Source organism: Bos taurus, chromosome 24 (genome assembly GCF_002263795.3).
Source record: "Bos taurus isolate L1 Dominette 01449 registration number 42190680 breed Hereford chromosome 24, ARS-UCD2.0, whole genome shotgun sequence".
In the NCBI taxonomy this organism is placed as follows: domain Eukaryota; kingdom Metazoa; phylum Chordata; class Mammalia; order Artiodactyla; family Bovidae; genus Bos; species Bos taurus.
Genome location: NC_037351.1, coordinates 29,799,179 through 29,819,210, shown reverse-complemented (window position 1 = coordinate 29,819,210; position 20,032 = coordinate 29,799,179). Strand labels below are relative to the sequence as shown.

General features: G+C 41.4%; 1 protein-coding gene across 4 annotated transcripts in view; it reads right to left on the bottom strand.

Moving 5' to 3' along the window:
• The window catches only part of CHST9 (carbohydrate sulfotransferase 9), a 284,326-nt gene that overhangs the window by 153,928 nt on the left and 110,366 nt on the right, over positions 1 to 20,032 (bottom strand). The window contains exon 1 of one of the 4 annotated variants that reach the window (XM_059880826.1): positions 4,570 to 4,691. The exons of the other annotated variants lie outside the window; for them this stretch is intronic. Within the exon in view, the coding sequence (XP_059736809.1) occupies positions 4,570 to 4,579 (10 nt within the window). The 5' untranslated portion in view covers positions 4,580 to 4,691. Of the gene's footprint in view, positions 1 to 4,569; positions 4,692 to 20,032 lie in introns of those variants that run through there. 4 annotated transcript variants of the gene reach the window in all.

Below are 20,032 nucleotides of genomic sequence, written 5' to 3'. Positions count from 1 at the left end.
CTGGAGCTGAAAGGGGAAATAGAAACATACAGGCAGACAGAACAGGGAAAGGTCCCAGACTGAAGACAGGGACCAAGAAAGCAAAAAACACGATTTGTGCTTTGTGATGGAGGATGAGGAGAAGACAGAGGAAGCAGAGGTCCACGAGACCAACCGAACAGAGTCAGGTACCACAAATAAAGTTTTAGGAAGTATGGAATGGGGCTACCAACAGCATCCGAAGCAGCTGAGTTCACGAGGTTGTTGCTAGACTGTGAGAGAGAAGTTTTAGCAGAGAGAGGGTGGGGAACATGAGAGGCCTTGAAGGTCTACAGAGTACTGGGCGATGAGGAAGATGAGGCCGAGGAGGAAATGACTTGTCCATGATACCTGCCAAACATGTGTGAGATGGGGCGATAGTTTGAGCAGGAGTTAGGTCAGGTTTCTGGGATACCTTAGCATGTTTATGAGCTTAGATCAGAAGGTTGGCACCAGGGCAATGGTGTGTGTAAACGCCCCTGTTGAGGTGAGAGCCTTGATTCTGTGATGGGTAAGTAAAGGCTACCCTTCTAGCCATCACTTTCTTGTTAGTTATTAACTTTTCACAGATGGAGCTGGTTACTGAGAGGTTATGGAAGCTGCATGTAAACTTCCCACAAGGCCTTTAAACTATAAGGTGGAAAACATATAAGCCTTCTCTTGTGTAGCTGCCCGAAGGGGAGAATTTATTTAACTGGCATCCTGATTAATTTCATATTCTATTCATTTGAGTGATTTTCAGAGTACTTGTTTGATGTAATTTGTTTCAATGATTCAAATAGATAAATGGCATTAATAGCACATTTAAAGGTTTCATTCATTACCAAGTGTGATGGGATATCTCCTCATTCAAGATTTTTATTGGGCAAGCCACTATGTATGCTTGATTATAAATTTTTGTATACTAGGGGCCTCAAACATTTTCATGAATTTTTACAAAAATGTTATTCAAGTCCTGAATTATTAAAAAATAATTAAAAAAAGACATTAAAAACTATTCTCATTGGAGAGTCTTTAACTTGTATGAGTCATAAATCCTGAAAGCTCACAATGAATGTACTGAAGGTAAATAATGGGTTATGGTAGACAGTCTCGAAGGTGATCCCAATGATCTTCTTCCCTCCTCCAGGCATTTGTATCCTTGTGTTGTCTGCTCCCACACTGAATCAGATTGACTTGTATAACCAGTAGGATTTTGTAGAAATAATGTGATTTCCAAGGCTGGGCCTCAAAAAACATTATGGCTTCTGTTTTTTTCTCTCTCAGATTACTTCCTTGGAGAGAAACCAGATAATATGTTAAGAAGACACTCTTCCTAAGGAGAGACCCATGCAGCAAAAAACTGAGGTCTCCTGTCAATACTACTGAGACCTCCTGTCAATAGCCAATGAGGAACCGAGGACTCCAGAACAGCCAATGTGCAACTGAGGCCTCTAGCTAATAGCCAATGAAGAATTAAGGCCTCCGGAATGGCCAATGAGCAACTGAGGCTTTCAATTAGCAGCCATTGAGAAACTGAGGCCTGCTGCCAGCAGTCTTTATCGACTTGCCAGGCTAATGAGCAGCCCCTTCTGCAGCCCAGACCCAGTCAAACCTTCACATGGTTGCAGCTCAGGACACCTTGACTGTAACTTCATGGGAGACCCTGACCCAGAACCACCCAATCAGCCACTCCAGAGTTCCCCACAGAAACTGTGACATGAAAAACGTCTGCTGCTGTTCTCAACTGCTAAGTTTTGGGTAAATTGTCATACAGTAATACACAACTAATACTATGGGATAATTTTATTATGAAAGTTTGGGTTAATTTATCAATTAATAGAATATGCATGTGTGTGTGTTAGTCACTCCATTGTGTCTGACTCTTTGTGACCCCATGGACTGTAGTCCACCAGGCTTCTCTCCGTGGAATTCTCCAGGCAAGAATATTGGAATGGGTTGCCATTTCCTTTTCCAGGGGATCTTCCTGACCCAGGAATTGAACCTGGGTCTCCTGCATTGCAGGCAGACCCTTTACAAACTGAGCCATAGGGAATATGCATTAAAGGATGTTAATTTTTGCAGATAGATCAGTCTCCCTGCCTTTCTCATCTGTAAGGTAGAGATCAGAGCCTGCTTATCTGGAATGTTGTGAGGATGAACTAATTTCATATGCAGAGCCAGCAGGAAGTGGAGGTTACATACAAAATACTGGCATTCAAGGTTTCAGAAGGGAGGCTGGAAGGCATTGTTGATAACAATTTTTCACTGAGATGTCAAACAGTTCTCTGCCCTTATGACATATGAAAGGGCTCTGTAAACTGTGGCATTCTATATAAATGTTATGTATTAGTTTTATTATGATATTAGTTCTGGTATAGGAAACAGATTTCTGTTCTTAGTTACATATACACTAAACTTCAAGTTAGAAAAATAAACACTGGATAAATAAGACAATCTTATATTTATCAAGAGACACAGAGATTACACCACTTAACTGTAGATAAGCCTCTAGGTTTCTTTTTAAGTCTCTTTATCTTGCTCTGTATGGGTGACTGTATCTCTCAGTGTTCACCATCACTGGGAAGAGATGATGCCGAGACCTATGTCTTTAGCTCCAAAATCCAGCTAGGTGTTAGGTCCACTGGAAATATCTATATCTGCATTTTCTACTTCACAAAAGTCCTTAAGTCAAATCATTATATTCCCCTCCAAAACTGCTTATCTTTAGTGCTATCCTGCTCAGGCAATTGGACATAAAACCTAAGACTCATCAGCTCCTGCCATTCACTCACCCTCAGACCGTTCTGTTCTCTCTACAGGGCCTATCAGAGCTGACCTCTCCTTTCTCACTGCCACTGACCTGGTTCATAAACTTGATAATTCTTCCTGGGGTTATTTTCTATAGGCTCCCAACTGATTTCATCAGTTTTATGGATGGTTTTTCCATCCTTGTGGTTTGATCCCTGTTAAAATACACATTCCCTCATATCAAACTGATGACCCTGGAAGACTTGGTCATGACCTACCTTCTGCTACAACCCCTGAAACACCGTACAGAATACTGACCAATTATACCAGGAATTGGACCTCCCCCTCCAACTCCCTGTGCATGATGTTTATACTTCCTGGAATATCCTATAATGTCCTTCCTGCCCATCAAAACTCTATTCATCGTTCAGAGCTTAGCTCAGATGCAGGCCCTTCTGTGATGTCTCTGGCTTTGTGTCACTCCCCCCAACTTCCCATTCCCTGCAGAATTAATCGCCCTTCTTTCTATGCTCCTTTAGCCTTTGGCTTCCCTCATAGCTCAGTTGGTAAACAAACAGTCTGCAATGCAGGAGACCCTGCATTGGTTCGATCCCTGGTTGGGAAGATCCCCTGGAGAAGGGAAAGGCTACCCACTCCAGTAATTGGGCCTGGAAAATCCCATGGACTGTATGGTCCACGGGGTTGCAAAGAGTTGGACACGACTGAGCAACTTTCACTTTCACTTTTGCCTTTTATTTGTTCCTTTGCTACAGCACTAACTCCAGTGTTTGGTTTATAATCAGTTGCGTGTTTATTTCCCAACTTGACTGTGTTTTCCTTTAGGATAAGAGGTGTATCCTGTGCCTCTCTCTGTCTCCTCATGCCTCACAGTGCCTGGAGCACAGATGCTTGGGATTGAGTGGACATAGAGTTGTGTAATATCCCAACCCTCCTTAAATGCTAAAGAACACAAAATCAATTTTAGTGTTGCTAACACTGAGTGCAAGTACAACCAAGAACAGAGCTTTTACCGGGTATCTACATTACAACTGACAACCTAGGAAACTATTACATTAGAAAAGTGGGTGATAAATTAAGAGAGGCTTTCAGAATAATGAACATGCATTTTGCCCTAGTTGTGCTTTATTGTACCAGAGACTCTACTTGAAGAACAAAACATTAAAGTATGGTGCGCACCTTACTTCTCTCTAAAGCTGGATATAGGACTTCACCTGTGAGGAACCAAAATGGACAGTAATCTCATAAAAATGGAATTTGAAGGGTCTAACTTTTTTCTGAGAAAATGTATTTAGTTGAATATTAAAATGGCACATCTCATGATGATTTATTTATATAAACGGAGTCGATATTTTTAAAAGCTGTTTTAGACTTGGGGTTGATATGGTTTTAGGGAGTAACATTAAGTATATACCCACTTGTAGCACATTTCAGTACTTCATTACGTAAGTAGTTCCTTAATTGAAGTAATGGTTTCTGGTCTTTTCAAACAACAGGCACATAAATGCCTAGCCAGTAACGACTCACCAATAACAAGCAGGGCATTTGTATCACAACTCAGAATCTTTATGTCACTTCTAATGAAAAGAAAATGTTGTGCATGCATACATAGGTATTTATATGTATGCATATATACAAATAGTGGGTATACATGTATATATATGTACACATGTGCACATACATATGAAATGTATGTCAATATGTACACATACATAGAAGGCATTACATATATGTACCTGTGACACATCCTGTAATTTTACAACCAGACATAGTCTAATCTCCAAAATATGCTCTTTCTTCTACCTGCTTCCATGGGTGTGTAATAAAGTCTGTCATAGAATCTTATCAAGCTTCCCTTACTGCACACCAGTTTCTCAGGCGCCAATTCTGAGTGTGTGTTCACTCGCAGGCATTTTATCTGCCCTGCTCTGAGAGGTATTATTAATCACATCCTGTTGCTAGGATACCTGAGAATGTTCATTTATGTCCGATGTTTCTTTGGCAAAATGCACCATGAAGGAGGCATAGAATCATGACAAGGAAAATTACTGTGCACATGCTACTCATTAAAAAAAAAAAGCAGAAAGGGCAGGGAGAGTAGCATAGCTACCAGATAATATAATGTGAACTCTTATGAATTCTTTTTTAATACCATTTTGTTTCACTTAGCTTTTAATGGAAAAATGCTGGCAATATTTCTAGATAATGACAATCTGTAGTACTTCTTTACTTCTTAGGAAAAGTGGAAGGAGGTAGGGTTTTAATTTTGTTTACTTTAGAGAAGGGGCTTTAAGATTACTCGCTTTGGATGTCTCCATGAGAGATGGGGTTACTAGGTCACAGTGCTAGTTGATTTGCAGAGATAACCTAAACCCCAGGTTACCACTATTGGCATGTTTAGCTATCTTAATGAAAGACTTATGAGAAAAGTAATCTACAGAATATGCATTTGGGTAATGGGAGAAAAATACCTTTATCAATATCTCTAAAAAAATTACTGTTGTTTTGGATATTAGTATTCCAAAAATTCTAGCTTATCTTTGGAACATGAATATATAAAATTCACCTAAATGCAAGATTTTCTTAGTCAATCTCTTCCCAGAGGAAATGGCATGATATAGTGAAATAAATGCCGACTTTGGTGTTAGATGGATTGACTTCTTGTCTTAACCACTGGTGCCTATGGCTATGTTAACCCTGGGAACAAATCATAGAGGATTTCCCCAAAACTTGTTTTTTTCTGTTTCCTCCTCCTTTTTCCAGTACGGTGTGTGTGTGTACAAGATGTGTGTATACACACACATACACACACACACTGTACTGGAAAAAGGAGGAGATATATGTGTATATATATATATATACACACACTATCTGTTTATTGATACACTATCTATTTCTACCTACCTACCTCTTATATTTCAACTGAAAGCAGAAACAATTTTGAGTTTTACTTCCATTATTTTTCTAAGTGGTATTAACAGAGTTCTATTATTGTAATCATGCTAATAACTGTAGCTAATGTTTATTAAACAATATCTATGTGCTCACTGCTGTTATCAGCACATTATATATGTTAATTTATTTTATCTTCACAGTATTATGAGGCTTGTATTATGTATTATGAATATTTTATTATGTTTATGAATACATAATTATGTATTATGAATTTTAAACCTATTTTCAGGTAAGAACACATGGTAGAAATTTCTTAAATAACTTTGCCAAATCACTGACTTACTAGTGGCAAATAAATAATGAGAGGACAAAAAACAGTTGGGGTGAAAAGGTAGGGAGGAGTAAGGAGTGCGATATCAATCCGTAAACTGTACATAATCAGTCTCTAGGTTTGAAAGTTAGCTTGAATAAATTATTTTTAAAAATATTTGTATAGACTTAAAAAACTAGCTGCCTATTATTTATCAAATTATTTGCTTGAATGAATAAACTGCTTATTTTAACTGCTAAGTGCCTGATCATAGTATTTCAGGAGCAGAATGTCAGAAAGATCTTCAGATTTTGAACTTTTTTTTAGTAGATTAGTATTTATTTAGTTGTTGTTCCATCGGTAAGTTGTGTCTGACTCCTTGCGACCCAATGGACTGCAGCACGCCAGCCTTCCTTGTCCCTCATCATCTCCCAGAGTATGTTCAAACTCATGCCCACTGAGTCAGTGATGCCATCCAACCATCTCATCCTCTGTTGTCCCCTTCTCCTCATGCCTGCAATTTTTCCTAGCATCAGGGTCTTTTCCAATTTATTTAGTACCTACTATGAATTTGGCACTCTAATAACACTTATAAATCTTCACAATAAGCTGAAAGCTGTTTTAGGCTTGGTATTATATGACGTCATGGGAAAATATTAAATATAGAATATATATCCATTTATATATTACATTTCAGTGCTGAAGTATAGAACTACTTCCAAGATTGGAGTGATTGCTTCTCATCTTTTAAAACCACAGGTTCATATATGGCAATCCAATGACATCTCATGAATAATGAGCAGGGCATTTGTATCACAACTCAGTATTTCATGTCACTTCTACTGAAAAGAAAATTTTGTGCACACATATAGTTGTATGAATCTCCGGACTCAAGGATCGAATCCGGGTCTCCCATGTTGCAGGCAGATGCTTTACTGTCTGAGCCACCAGAGAAGCCCATGTATGTTTTCAGTTCAGCTACTCAGTCATGTCCAACTCTTTGTGACCCCATGGATTGCACCACGCCAGGATTCCCTGTCTGTCACCAACTCCTGGAGCTTACTCAAACTCATGTCCATTGAGTCGATGATGCCATCCAACCATCTCATCTTCTGTCGTCCTCTTCTCCTCTCCTCTTCAATTTTTCCCAGCATCAGGGTTTTTTCCAATGAGTCAGTTCTTCTCATCAGGTGGCCAAAGTACTGGAGCTTCAGCTTCAGCATCAGGCCGTCCAATGAATATTCAGGACTGATTTCCTTTAGAACTGACTGGTTTTATCTCTTTGCAGTCCAAGGGACTATCAGGAGTCTTCTCCAACACCACAGTTCAAAAGCATCAATTCTTTGGTGCTCAGCTTTCTTTATAGTCCAACTCTCACAACCATACAAGACTACTGGAAAAATCATAGCTTTGACTAGACTGGCATTTGTTGGCAAAGTAATGTCTCTGCTTTTTAATATGCTGTCTAGGTTGGTCATAACTTTCCTTCCAAGGAGTAGGCGTCTTTTAATTTCATGGCTGTAGTCACCATCTGCAGTGATTTTGGAGCCCCCCAAAATAAATTGTCTCACTGTTTCCATTTTTTCCCCATCTATTTGCCATGATGTGATGAGACCAGATGCCGTGATCTTAGTTTTCTGAATGTTGAGTTTTAAGCCAACTTCTTCGCTCTCCTCTTTAACTTTCATCAAAAGGCTCTTCAGTTCTTCTTTGCTTTCTGCCATAAGGGTGGTGTCATCTGTATATCTGCATTACTGATATTTCTCCCAGCAATCTTGATTCCAGCTTGTGCTTCATCCAGCCCAGCATTTCTCATGATGTACTCTGCATATAAGTTAAATAAGCAGGGTGACAATATATAGCCTTGACATACTCCTTTCCCTATTTGGAACCAGTCTGTTGTTCCATGTCCAGTTTTAACTGTTGCTTCTTGACCTGAATACAGATTTCTCACTTATAAAAATAGTAGGTATACACATATATATGTGTGTGTGTATGCATATATATATTGGGGGCTTCCCTGGTGACTCAGATGGTAAAGAATCTGCCTGCAATGTGGGAGACCTGGGTTCGATCCCTGAGTTGGGAAGATCCCCTGGAGAAGGGAACGGCCTCCCACTCCAGTATTCTGGCCTGGAGAATCCATGGACACAGGAGACTGGCAGGCTACAGTCCATGAGGTTGCAAAGAGTCAGACCCAACTGAGTAACTTTCACTTCATGCATATACATACATATAATGCATTACACATATGTGACATAATGGAGAACGAAATGGCAGCTCATTCCAGTATTCTTGCATGGAGAAGTCCATGGACAGAGGAGCCTGGAGGGCTACATACAGTCCATGGGATTGCAAAGAGTCAGACATGACTGAGTGAGCAACACACACACACAAACACATGTGACATACATCCTGTAATTTTACAATCAGACATAGACTAATTTCCAAAACATACTTTTTCTTCTAGCTTCTTCCATTAGTGTATGACAAAGTCTGTCATGGAATCTCATCAAGCTTCCCTCACTGCATACCAATTTCTCAGTCACCAATTCATGGAGTAGATTAAAATGACTTCCATTTTCCAGTGAAGAAAGAGTCTCAGAATATTTTTTGAAACAGGCTCAAGATCCCAATTAGTGACTAGCAGGATTAGACTATGAACCCAGAGATTTGCACTTTTTTCTGAGCAATATAAGTAATTTGGGGCAGGTCCGTAGAATGGTGAAGGGCTCTTCTGCTTAATCAATGTGCATTATTTACCCTCTTTAAATTGTATTTATCTGGAAATGGGGTTAATACTAGTTCCTACTTAGGGTAATTGTGAGGATTAAACAAAATTTTAATAATAATATAATTTAATTTATATTTAAATTAAATATAATTTAATAACAATCCCAAATGTTTTGAGTGTATAATACAATCACATTTATAAGGTTCTCACTTCATTGCCTGGGGAATAGCAATGTAACGTGTCGCCAGGTGCTTCTCTTTATGAATGTTCCATGTCAGGTGTTCCCTGGTAACATCCAATATTTCTAAATATTCTCAAGGTCAGTGGCTTTGTTTACAGATATAAAGTTCAGCCTTGGAGTCGCACAGAGTTGGGCACGACTGGAGTGACTTAGCCTCTAGCCTCAGCCTTGGAGAGTTTCTTGATATTTTTACCATCACTTCTGTCTCTCTTGCTTTCCCTTAGAATTTCTAAGTGAGAAATAGCTTTTTACTTTGGTGAATTCCTTTTCTCTCCTCCTCATGTTGTGACTCTTTCCAAATACAAACTGGTTTGATGAAACACACAATGACATGGCAAGACTCTCCCCAACTGCAAGCTCAGATGACCTGGTATTAGAGCCCAGGGTGCGTGGTCCAAATCCCTGCCCATATCTGGTACTGACCAGCAGCTGTGGAACTGTCAGCAGTCTAATGTGACCTAAATAGAAAGGGAGAGCTTTTCTAGAAACCAGAGGACCTCAATGCCAGAGATAAGCAGACGATACCTCTCTAATGGCAGAAAGCAAAGAAGAACTGAAGAGCCTCTTGATGAGGGTGAAGAGGAGAATGAAAAAGAACTTGAAACTAAACATTCAAAAAACTAAGATCATGGCGTCTGATCCCATCACTTTCTGGCAAACACACGGGGAAAAAGTGGAGACAGTGACATATTTTATCTTCTTGGGCTCCAAAATCACTGTGGATGGTGACTGCAGGCATGGAATTAAAAGACTTGCTCCTTGGAAGAAAAGCTATGACAAACCTAGACAGCATATTAAATGCAGAGATATCACTTTGCTGACAGAGGTCCATCTAGTCAAAGCTATAGTTTTTCCAATACTCATGTATGGATGTGAGAGTTGGACCATACAAAAGGCTGAGCACTGAAGAACCGATGCTTTCAAATTGTGGTGTTGGAGAAGACTCTTGAGAATCCCTTGGACTCAAGGGACGCAAGGAGGTCAAACCAGTCGATCCTAAAGGAAATCAACCTTGAGTATTCACTGGAAGAACTGATGCTGAAGCTCCAATACTTTGGCCACCTGATGTGAAGAGCTGACTCACTGGAAAAGACCCTGATGCTGGGAAAGACTGAGGGCAAGAGAAGAAGGTGACAACAGAGGATGAGACAGACTCAATGAACACGAGTCTGAGCAAACTCCGGGAGATGGTAAAGGACAGGGAAGCCTGGCGTGCTGCAGTTCATGGGGTTGCTAAGAGCTGGACATGATATAGTGGCCGAACAACACTGCCAGAACTTACTCCTTAAAACAAATAGTAAGATCTTGAACAAGCAACTTGACTTTTCCAAGATTCAAAGGTCTCTTTAGTTAGGTAGGTAAATAGTACTATATTAAGTACTATACTATAGGGCAGGAACAGAGGCGCCACTGTAAAGACCAGAAAGTCGAAAAACAACAAAGACCTGTTGTATTGCACAGGGAACTCTGCTCAATGTTATGTAACAACCTAAATGGGAAGAGAAGTTGAAGAAGAGTAGATACATATATATGTATAATGGAATCATTCTGCTGCACACCTGAAATGAACACAACACTGGTAATCAACTATGTGTGCACGCATTTGAAAAGTGAAAGTATCAGTTGCTCAGTCGTGTCCAACTCTTTGTTACCCCATGGGCTGTAGCCCTCCAGGCTCCTCTGTCCATGGAATTCTCCAAGGCAGGAATACCGGAGTAGGTTGCCATTTACTTCTGCAGGGGATCTTTCGGACCCAGGGATAGAACCCAGGTCTTTTACCATCTGAGCCACCAGGGAAGCCCTGTGCATGCATTTACTCCAATATAAAATAAAAAGTTTAAAAATGACTGTTAAACACTGCATAGTTTCTGTTTGGTTAGTTGTATATAAAGGCAGAGGAGTTTATTATTGACATCTGGATTTATGCTGATGCTGAAAGGGTATTGGCCTCAGTAAACACTGTGATGAGCCTCTGTGCCGCTGTGGACCCTCTGCCGTCCTCCAAGTTTAGATAAACTCCTCTTGCTCTTATGTCCATTTCTATGCGCTGAGTTGATGTGTCGCTAGGATGCTTAGGTAGAGAGAGCCGTTATGAGCACACTGCCTGCTGTGAGCTCCAGACAGTGTGGACTGAGCCACAGAAACTGGCCCTTCAGAAACATATCAATACCAATAGATCTGGGCCTCCGAGGTTGGCCGTCTGCCTTGGCAGGGCTGACACTCCATCTGCGCTCCCTAGCTCCGGGGTCTGCCATCCGTCATCGTGTGGAGAAAGCCTGAGAAGAACTGAATACTCAAAGATTCTTCCTGGGCTGACCCCTCTGCAGAGAAATAGGAAAAGCTGTAGGAGAAACAACAGTTTAATGTTCTCTTGGAAATTTTCAAGTACAGAATATCTTCCCACTTATCCACTTAACAAGCATGTGATTAATGTGACAAGCAATAGTTCCTTTCAGATTCCCAACACTGGCCTGGGTGAATTAAATCTTAGAGTAAACCTTCTGATATTCAGCACCTCATTTTTGAAGCAGTTTTTTATTGGCACAGAAGTTTTTTTGGTAGACTTTTAGATGCTGAAGTCAGATTAGGAAAATAAAAATAAAAACCAAACCCAGTGATAGCCAGGTCTTAAACATCTCTGAAAAACGGGAATGCTAGTTTTACTAATATACGCTTCAGTTAGTGACCAAAGCAGAGATGTGTGCATTTGCACTTTCCTTTGTACAATAATATGTTTCTTGTGCATTAGATGTGAATAACTATTCTTAAATGACAGAATATTCTAGATGTCCTTGGAATCTTCATTATATAAAAGAAACAGGAGTGAATTATTTTGCAAAGTAAAGCATATATTCATAATATACTTATTGGGCTTCCCTGGTGGCTCAGCTAGTAAAGAATCTGCCTGCAATGCAGGAGACCTGGGTTCGATCCCTGGGTTGGGAAGATTCCCTGGAGAAGGGAGCAGCTACCCACTCCAGTATTCTGGCCCTGGAGAATTCCATGGACTATATAGTCCATGGGGTCACAAAGAGACACAACCGAGCAACTTTCACTTCACTCACTTCATACTTATTCACTCCTGTGCTAGAATAACAATGACCTTGCTTTAGGAAGTGGAGTCGATTTTCTTCCTACTGAACTGTCCAGGCCTTCATAAATTGCTTAAAGAGTAGATTACACTGGAACTGCCAGCTTTTTGGCTTGGGACTTGAAAATCAGGTAGCTCTCACTTTCCGAGTCTGATATTTGCTCTGAGAAAAGCCCTTGAGACCACCATGCTGTGAGGAAGCTCAAGCTAGCCACACCTACAGGCCTGGTGGAAAGCAAACTGCCTGAACCAAAAATGACCAACAGCTACTGTTCCAGCCATGCCAGCCTAGGTGCCAAACATGTGTGGTGATGACGCCATCCTGGAAGTGGATTTTCCAACTCCAGTCACCTGAGTGAACACCACATGGAGTAGACAGATTGCCCAGGAATTTTACAAATTCCTAACCTACAAAACTGCAAGCAAAATGAATGTGTGTTACACCACTAAGTTTTGGCATACTTTGTTACACACTGAAAGATAATAAAAACAGCTCCTTTTCTATTCTGATAGCAGGAATTATTGAGGTACCGATCAATATGAGCTGCCCAGGTGGCTCAGTGGGTCAAGAATCCACCTGCCATGCAGGAGATGCAGGGGACACGGGTTCGATCCCTGGGTCAGGAAGATCCCATGGAGGAGGGCATAGCAACTCCCTCCAGTATTCTTGTCTGGAGACTCCCATGAACAGAGGATCCTAGTGGGCTATGGTCCTTAGGGTCACAGAGAGTGGGACATGACTGAAGCGACTAAGCACACACACACACCTATCAACACATATTGATTTTTTTCCCATAAAGCAAGGCTCACCTAGATTTCTTCTTTCCTAAGATGGCTTGTTCAACTATACCTATAGATATGTTCCATTATTTTAGCATTTAAACTTATTGCTTTTCACAAAAAACCCTGTTATTAGTAACAGTGTGGTTAATTTATGTAGAATCTATGTAGATTAATATGTACTTCGGTTTTATAAAAAGTATTACAATATCACCCTTTGTCCAGATTATCAATCAAAAGTAAAGTGGCGACTCGCCCATTACATAGCGTCTTTTCAGAACTTGTAAACCATCAAATGAGGCACCCATTTGAAACAACAACATTTAAATATTCATCCAGGCTTCATAAACTTTCTCGTTTATGGCTGGAATTATACAGAAACCCTTTGAACCGAACCACTGAAAACATTCAACAGCCATTTCTGCTAAATAATTTAAAATTATCTTTCTTACCCTAGGTAGATTTACTTTTAAAGGATAAACTGGTAGAATCTATATTGAATTAAGAGCTTTAATATTATTTAGGGTTCATTTTCTGTATGAAGGCAACAAGGGGAAACATTTCACTGAGAAAGGTAATGATACGAGGCCAGTCAGACCCAACGCTTGTGAAGTCGGAGTTGGTTCACTTTAAACACAATTTATTTGGCTCACGGACACAGTCCTGCCCAGCTTTTCATTTGAAGGAAACGAGCATATTTCACTACTCTCTCATCCTCTTAATCATCTCCTCATTAGCCTGTGAAGAAAGCTTTTCGAGGCCAGAGGTGAGCTTCATTTTACTCTTTGAGATGTCAGCACCATTTTCATTCCCTCTAGCCCCGAGTTTTTTCTTTTTTAATCTTTAAAAAAATCCTCATCATACTCATCTTTCCTTCACACTGACCTGCATCAAAGGTTTGGGCCTCAGACATTCAGGGAAGCTCTTATTTCATGGACAGAAGGAAGACAAGGAAGAAAGTGTGCTTAGATGAGTGGCTATGGATTTACTGTTTTCAGGCTTTGCAGCATACTTCGTGATCTGGCAGAACTATCCTCTGTAGAGCTGGTTGACTACTCAAAAGTTTACAAGAAAAGTTGTTAATGATCTAGTCCATTTTATGTGTAGGGGAAGAGGCTCACCAATACTTGGGTCCCTCGGAGAAAGCAATGAGAGAGAAATGCTGTTGAGCCCCTGTGGTGTGATGAGTGGGGAGTTCAGCACTTTATGTTTGCAGCACACTGTAAAGAGCGAGCAGAGAGGGGGATGGACCTAGAGGCTGTCATACAGAGTGAAGTAAGTCAGAAAGAGAAAACGAAATATCGTATATTGATGCATATATGTGGAATCTAGAAAAACGGTACAGAGGATCATAGGATCAAAGCAGAAATACAGACACAGATGTAGAGAACAAATGTATGGATACGAAGGGAAAGGGTGGGTGTGGGAGGAATTGGGAGATTGGGATTGACATATATACACTATTGGTACCATGTACAGAATAGATAACTAATGAGAACCTACTGTATAGCACAGGGAACTCCACTCAGTGCTCTGTGGTGACGTAAATGGGAAGGAAATCCAAAGAGGAGGGGATACGTGTAAACGTTAACAGCTGATTCACTTTGCTGTGAGCAGAAACTAATACAACAGGGTACAGCAATTAGGTTTGTGATGTGCGCTCAGTCGCTCAGTCGTGTTCAACTCTTTGTGACCCCACGGACTGCAGCCCACTAGGCTCCTCTATGGGATTTTCCAGGCAAGAATACTGGAGTGGGTTGCCATTTCCTACTCCAGGGGATCTTCTTGACCCAAGGATCAAACTTGGGTCTCTTGTGTCTCCTGGATTGGCAGGCGGATTCTTTATCACTCACTAAGCCATCTGGAAGCCCACAAAGCAACTGTACTTCAATAGAAATTAATTAAAAACAAAAAAAGGTAAACAAGAAATTCACCGTCAAGGGAAGGGCTGTGGAAAGCAGAGACTGTCAACTGGTACAATGGATGCAGCCTCCTGCAGGGGCTGGAGTGGGCCTTTACCTAATAACAGAGACAGAGCGGAAGACACTCCAGGAGGGAAGGGAAATAAATATCATCTGAACACCTAAGGCAATAAGCTATTTTCCGGCAAAATCTTTCATTGATGTTCAGTGTGAGATGCTGATTTCAGAAAAAGCAAACCAGGCACTGAGAACGTGGAAAGGGAAGCTCCCTTTGATGCAGTTTACCCAGATAGATGGGGCTTCCCATGTGGCACTAGTGGTAAAGAATCCGTCTACCAATGCAGGAGAAGCAAGAGACCTGGGTTCGATCCCTGGGTCGGGAAGATTCCCTGGAGGAGGGCACGCCAACCCACTTCAGTATTCTTGCCTGGAGAATTCCATGGACAGAGGAGCCTGGCAGGCTACAGTCCATAGGGTCACAAGTGAAGCGACTTAGCACGCAGGCACCCAGAAAGACAGGAAGAGCAGCATCCCCGGAGGAGGGCACAGGCCAACAGAGGAAAGGAGTGGGAGCACTGAGAGGAGTCTTCTCACCAGCTTCAGCCACTGCAAGCTTAGATTTGCACAAGACTCAGAGTCTGGCACTTCTGGGGAGGGGAATGACTTCTAGCTTGTTTACTACGGCAGGCACAGCTGAGTGCCTGCCCTCCAGTCATGCCCCTCTTGTTCCATGCTGGTACTCGGCGCTCCAATCACATGGATGACACGGATGAAACATGACTGACATAAAGTAATCATTGTGGTCCCATTCCCCTTGCTTTAGGTGGTCATTTGACATTTCTGGCCAATGACATGTCAGATGAATTCTTTTCAAGAATTTCATGGCAAGGTTTCCCATGCCAATAACAAATGACAGGTAGGGGAAAATATCACATTTTCTTTCAGTGGCTGTTGTTGCATCTGGGAATGATGCTTGGGACAGGAGGATAACACCACTCACTGCAAGGACGACTGAAGGGAACAGATCCCAGGAAGGTGTCTCAAAGGCTCTGAACTCATGTACCACGGAACCACCCCAGCCCGAGATTTCTTTTTATGGGTTATCTAACCTTTTTGTGTTTAAGTGACATTTTTTAGGTACTTGCAGCTGAAAGCATCCTATATTGTATACAGGTCAAGCACAGAATAATGGTATCCAATGCTAAATAAACTAGGGAGGCAAAATAATTATTTAGCTACATAATGAATATTGTTAGTTTCTCAGTTGTGTCCAACTCTTTGTGACTCTATGGACTGAAGCCCACCAGGCTCCACTGTCCATGGAATTTTCCAGGCAAGAATACTGCAGTGGGTAGCCATTCTCTTCTCCAGAGGATCTTCCTGACCCACGGATCAAACCCTGGTCTCTTGCATTGCAGGTGGATTCTTTACCATCTGAGCCACCAGGAAACTCACTTAGCTACAAAGTCTATGCTAAATGAACTAAAATTAAAATCTGAGGGAAAGGTAAGAGCATTTTAAGCTAGTTCCAGGACTTTGGGGTAAGGCTGCTCCCCCGCTGGGACTACACTTGAAAGGGTCTGGTCTTGCACTTTTCCACACAGGTCACCTCACACAGGAAAGAAAGGACCAGCATGTTTGCCCACAGATTCCATTGCTTACCTGGACCATGCACTGAGCACCTGGGATGCCAGAATTTCCTGGTCAAACATCCCCGACGCCCTACAGGATCTGTATGGGCTTTCTGCTCAGATTAGAACTCTAGAAGGTGCGGGGGTGGGGGGGTGGGGACCAGACTGCACCACTGGTACCAGGCTTGTAGCGGGGTGTTCAAAGGATGCTTGGGGCTTGGCAAATATGTGTATAGACTGGTCCCAATGCATGTGAGTGAGGCCCTTCACAATGCTGGAGCAGCTGTGATGGAGGCTTAAGAAAACGGGCTTTCCGCTGGCTCTCCTGCCCCAGATGCAGCAATCACAGGGCAGGCCTGTCATGACACAAACACGGAGTGTATTTCTGAAGAATGCACAGAAATGTGCTGTGCTAAGTCGCTCCGTCCTGTCTGACTCTTTGCGACCCTATAGACTGTAGCCCACCAGGTTCCTCTATCCATGGATTCTCCAGGCAAGAACACTAGAGTGGGTTGCCATGCCCTCCTTCAGGGGATCTTCCTGACCCAAGGATCAAACCCATATTTCTATGTCTCCTGCATTGGCAGGCGGGTTCTTATACCACTAACGCCACTTGCGAAGCCCACACACAAATGATGAGCCTGTAAACACAGCCTCACTGAATTCTCACAACAGTCCAAGGGGAGGAAGGGGAAGGTACTTTATCAATAGCTTATAAATGAGGAAACAACAAAGGCTCAGAAAGGTGAATTTGCCTAAGTTTACCCAGTAAAGGTTAGATTCTGGATTTGAATCCAGGACTTTAAAAGATCACACTGTTTACCACATATGATTCCTCAGATTTTTCTGTACAAAACCGAAAGATACAGATTATATTAAATTAGCCTTTTTATTTGTAAAGTTTCCATTTCCTATCCCCAAAATTCTTAGCAAAGCTTACTCTAGGTGGGTAAAATACAAAAATGAAATCCAATCAACTTCTTTATAAATCAATCATTGTTAAATTTATCTGTGTATCAAAAACACTAAGGGATTGGGGGCAGGAGGAGAAGGGGACGACAGAGGATGAGATGGCTGGGTGGCATCACTGACTCGATGGACGTGAGTCTGAGTGAACTCTGGGAGTTGGTGATGGACAGGGAGGCCTGGCGTGCTGCGATTCATGGGGTCGCAGAGTCGGACATGACTGAGCGACTGAACTGAACTGAACTGAAAACACTCTTAATAAACACTATATGCTGGGATAAAGTAAATAAAGTGGAACAGGGTAGGCTTTTTCTTCTTGCATGGTCTTATAAAATAGAGACGATCCACTGTCATTTGTATAAAACGTTCTCTGAAGTTTTTTGGAAATGGGTCAGTTCTATTCTTTTTCCCTTTGTTGTGCAAAATATGTAAGTTTTATTTTCCATAACGTTATCTGAACTGGTTGCTTACATAGCCCCAATCTGTCACTTTGATTTTAAATTCCCCAATTCACTATCTGTTACAGATTTCTGAAAAAAAGTTGCAAGGTGATTTGCATTTTAGGGGGTAAATTTTAGTTTTTTTTCCTTCCAGTTGAACCAACCATATTTAAATCTGGGTGAGGGCAGTGGAGGGGAGGCCAGCGGGGTTGTAGACCTTTCTAGTGTTGCTTTCACCTTTCCTGGGGCTGTTCTGGAAAGGGAGATGTCATTTCCATGTGTGTACGACCCACTTATGGGCTTCCCTGGTGGCTCAGTGGTAAAGAATCCGCCTGCAATGCAGGAGGCCTGGGTTTGATCCCTGGGTCAGGAAGATCTCATGAAGGAGGAAATGGCACACTCCAGTATTCTCGTCTGGGAAATTCCATGGACAGAGGAGCCTGAGGGCTACAGTCCATTGGGTTACAAAGAATTGGACACCTCTGAGCAACTAACAAAACAAGAATATGACCCACTTATACTCTCAGGAATACCTAAGAGATTTCTCCTAGAATGCTGAACATCTATAGAAAACACTTTGATAACTTTTTTTTTTTTAACACCGCTGTGACACTGACAAATATTTTGGAGAAAAAAAATCACTCCTGAGTATTAATAGGCAGGGTAACATCAGTTCCTGAGAAACTGGTAGGAAATCCTGAAAAAGTGATAACACAGATACAGAAAACACTCTTTCATTTCAAAAGATGAACAAAATCTTACAAAATCCAGATCACACAGCTGTAACAGCCACGCCTTAAAATGAAGAAAAAAATCAGGTTGTGAGTTCTGCCATCATTTCCAGAGTCAGCCTGATGAAGCCAGGTTGCTGTGTCTGGCTGGCTTCCAACAATATCTACCCATCCGGATGCCACCAGGATTATTAACACAGTCGCACAAATCTTATTCCTAAGATTCATTTTTGTGGTGCAAAGTACCATTTGGGGTTTAAACCAAATGACCAGGATAGCTTCAACTCAAGACAGTTCAAAACCTGAGTGTCCAAATGATGGCCCCATGGCTCGGTGAACTATTCATCTAAAGAAATACGGTTGGTGCATATTTTTATTTTCTTGCCATTTCAGAAATATTTGACAGAATTGCATATGACATCATAAACATTTCAAAGAAGCATGGAATGTAGAGGTTTCTGGTGTTCAGCTGATCATGCCTCTGGTGATGAGGCACATTTTCATTCTCTGGCTGGTCCCCAGAGACTTTCGCTTAATCCCGTATTCAAGAGGACACTGCTCGGGGTGAGGCTGGCACTCACGGGTACATGTTCACCCGACAATGCACACACAATTTGAAATAGACTGCCGCTGGCATAGGGCAGGAGGAGAGGAGGCCAGAGCTGCTGGGCTATTTGTCATCTCAAGCATTTCAAGCGTTTGCACACCACCTCCTTAGCAGGACACATGGGGTATGTGTCCCCTGGCAAGATGTTTAGTGAACACAAATAAGGGCTGTAATGTATCCACCCGAGGGGAGAGACAAGACCCACCACTGGAGCTTTTCTTCCTGCATTTAAGGGACAGAAAACTCTTCAATAAACATCTTACTATTTCAACCTAAAGGCTGAATAATTCCATGGAATTGAATTTAAAAGATATGGCTGATTCATGTTGATACATGGCAGAAACCATCACAATATTGTAATTATCATAAAAAAAATAATAAAAAAAAAAAACAAAATAAAAAAAGACATGAAAATTGAAAAGGTTTGCTGGTGATATATACTCCACAATCATTTGGTCTGACTCTGGTCTGCTTTCAAAGGAATACAAAGGTCTTTGGGGTTATTTTTTCCCAATTCTGGAAAAACAAGAATTTTAGACCTTATTTTTATCATCTTGCATTTTTCATGACCATTGTGTGAAAATAAACATGCTCTGAAAATACTTAGGTAACAAAATAGGGTTTGTTATTAAAAACAAAACAAATGGAAGCCGCTTTTTGTCTTCCAGGGGAGTGGCAGAATGCCATTGCTAGGGAAACTGGTTCTTTAGGAAAATTCCCTGGTGCCTTAAAAACCCATTTTGGTTATGAAAGTGAGATTTCTGGGATAGTTTAATTGAGAGCATGCAGAAAAGGAAGGGTGGATTTTTCTGTATAATGATATAAGAGGAACTGTGGAGCTATTCATTAATTATTTTTGAAAGGTTAAGTAACTCTGAAGAAAGTACAAGGAAAAATGGTCTAAAAAGGGAGGGGGCA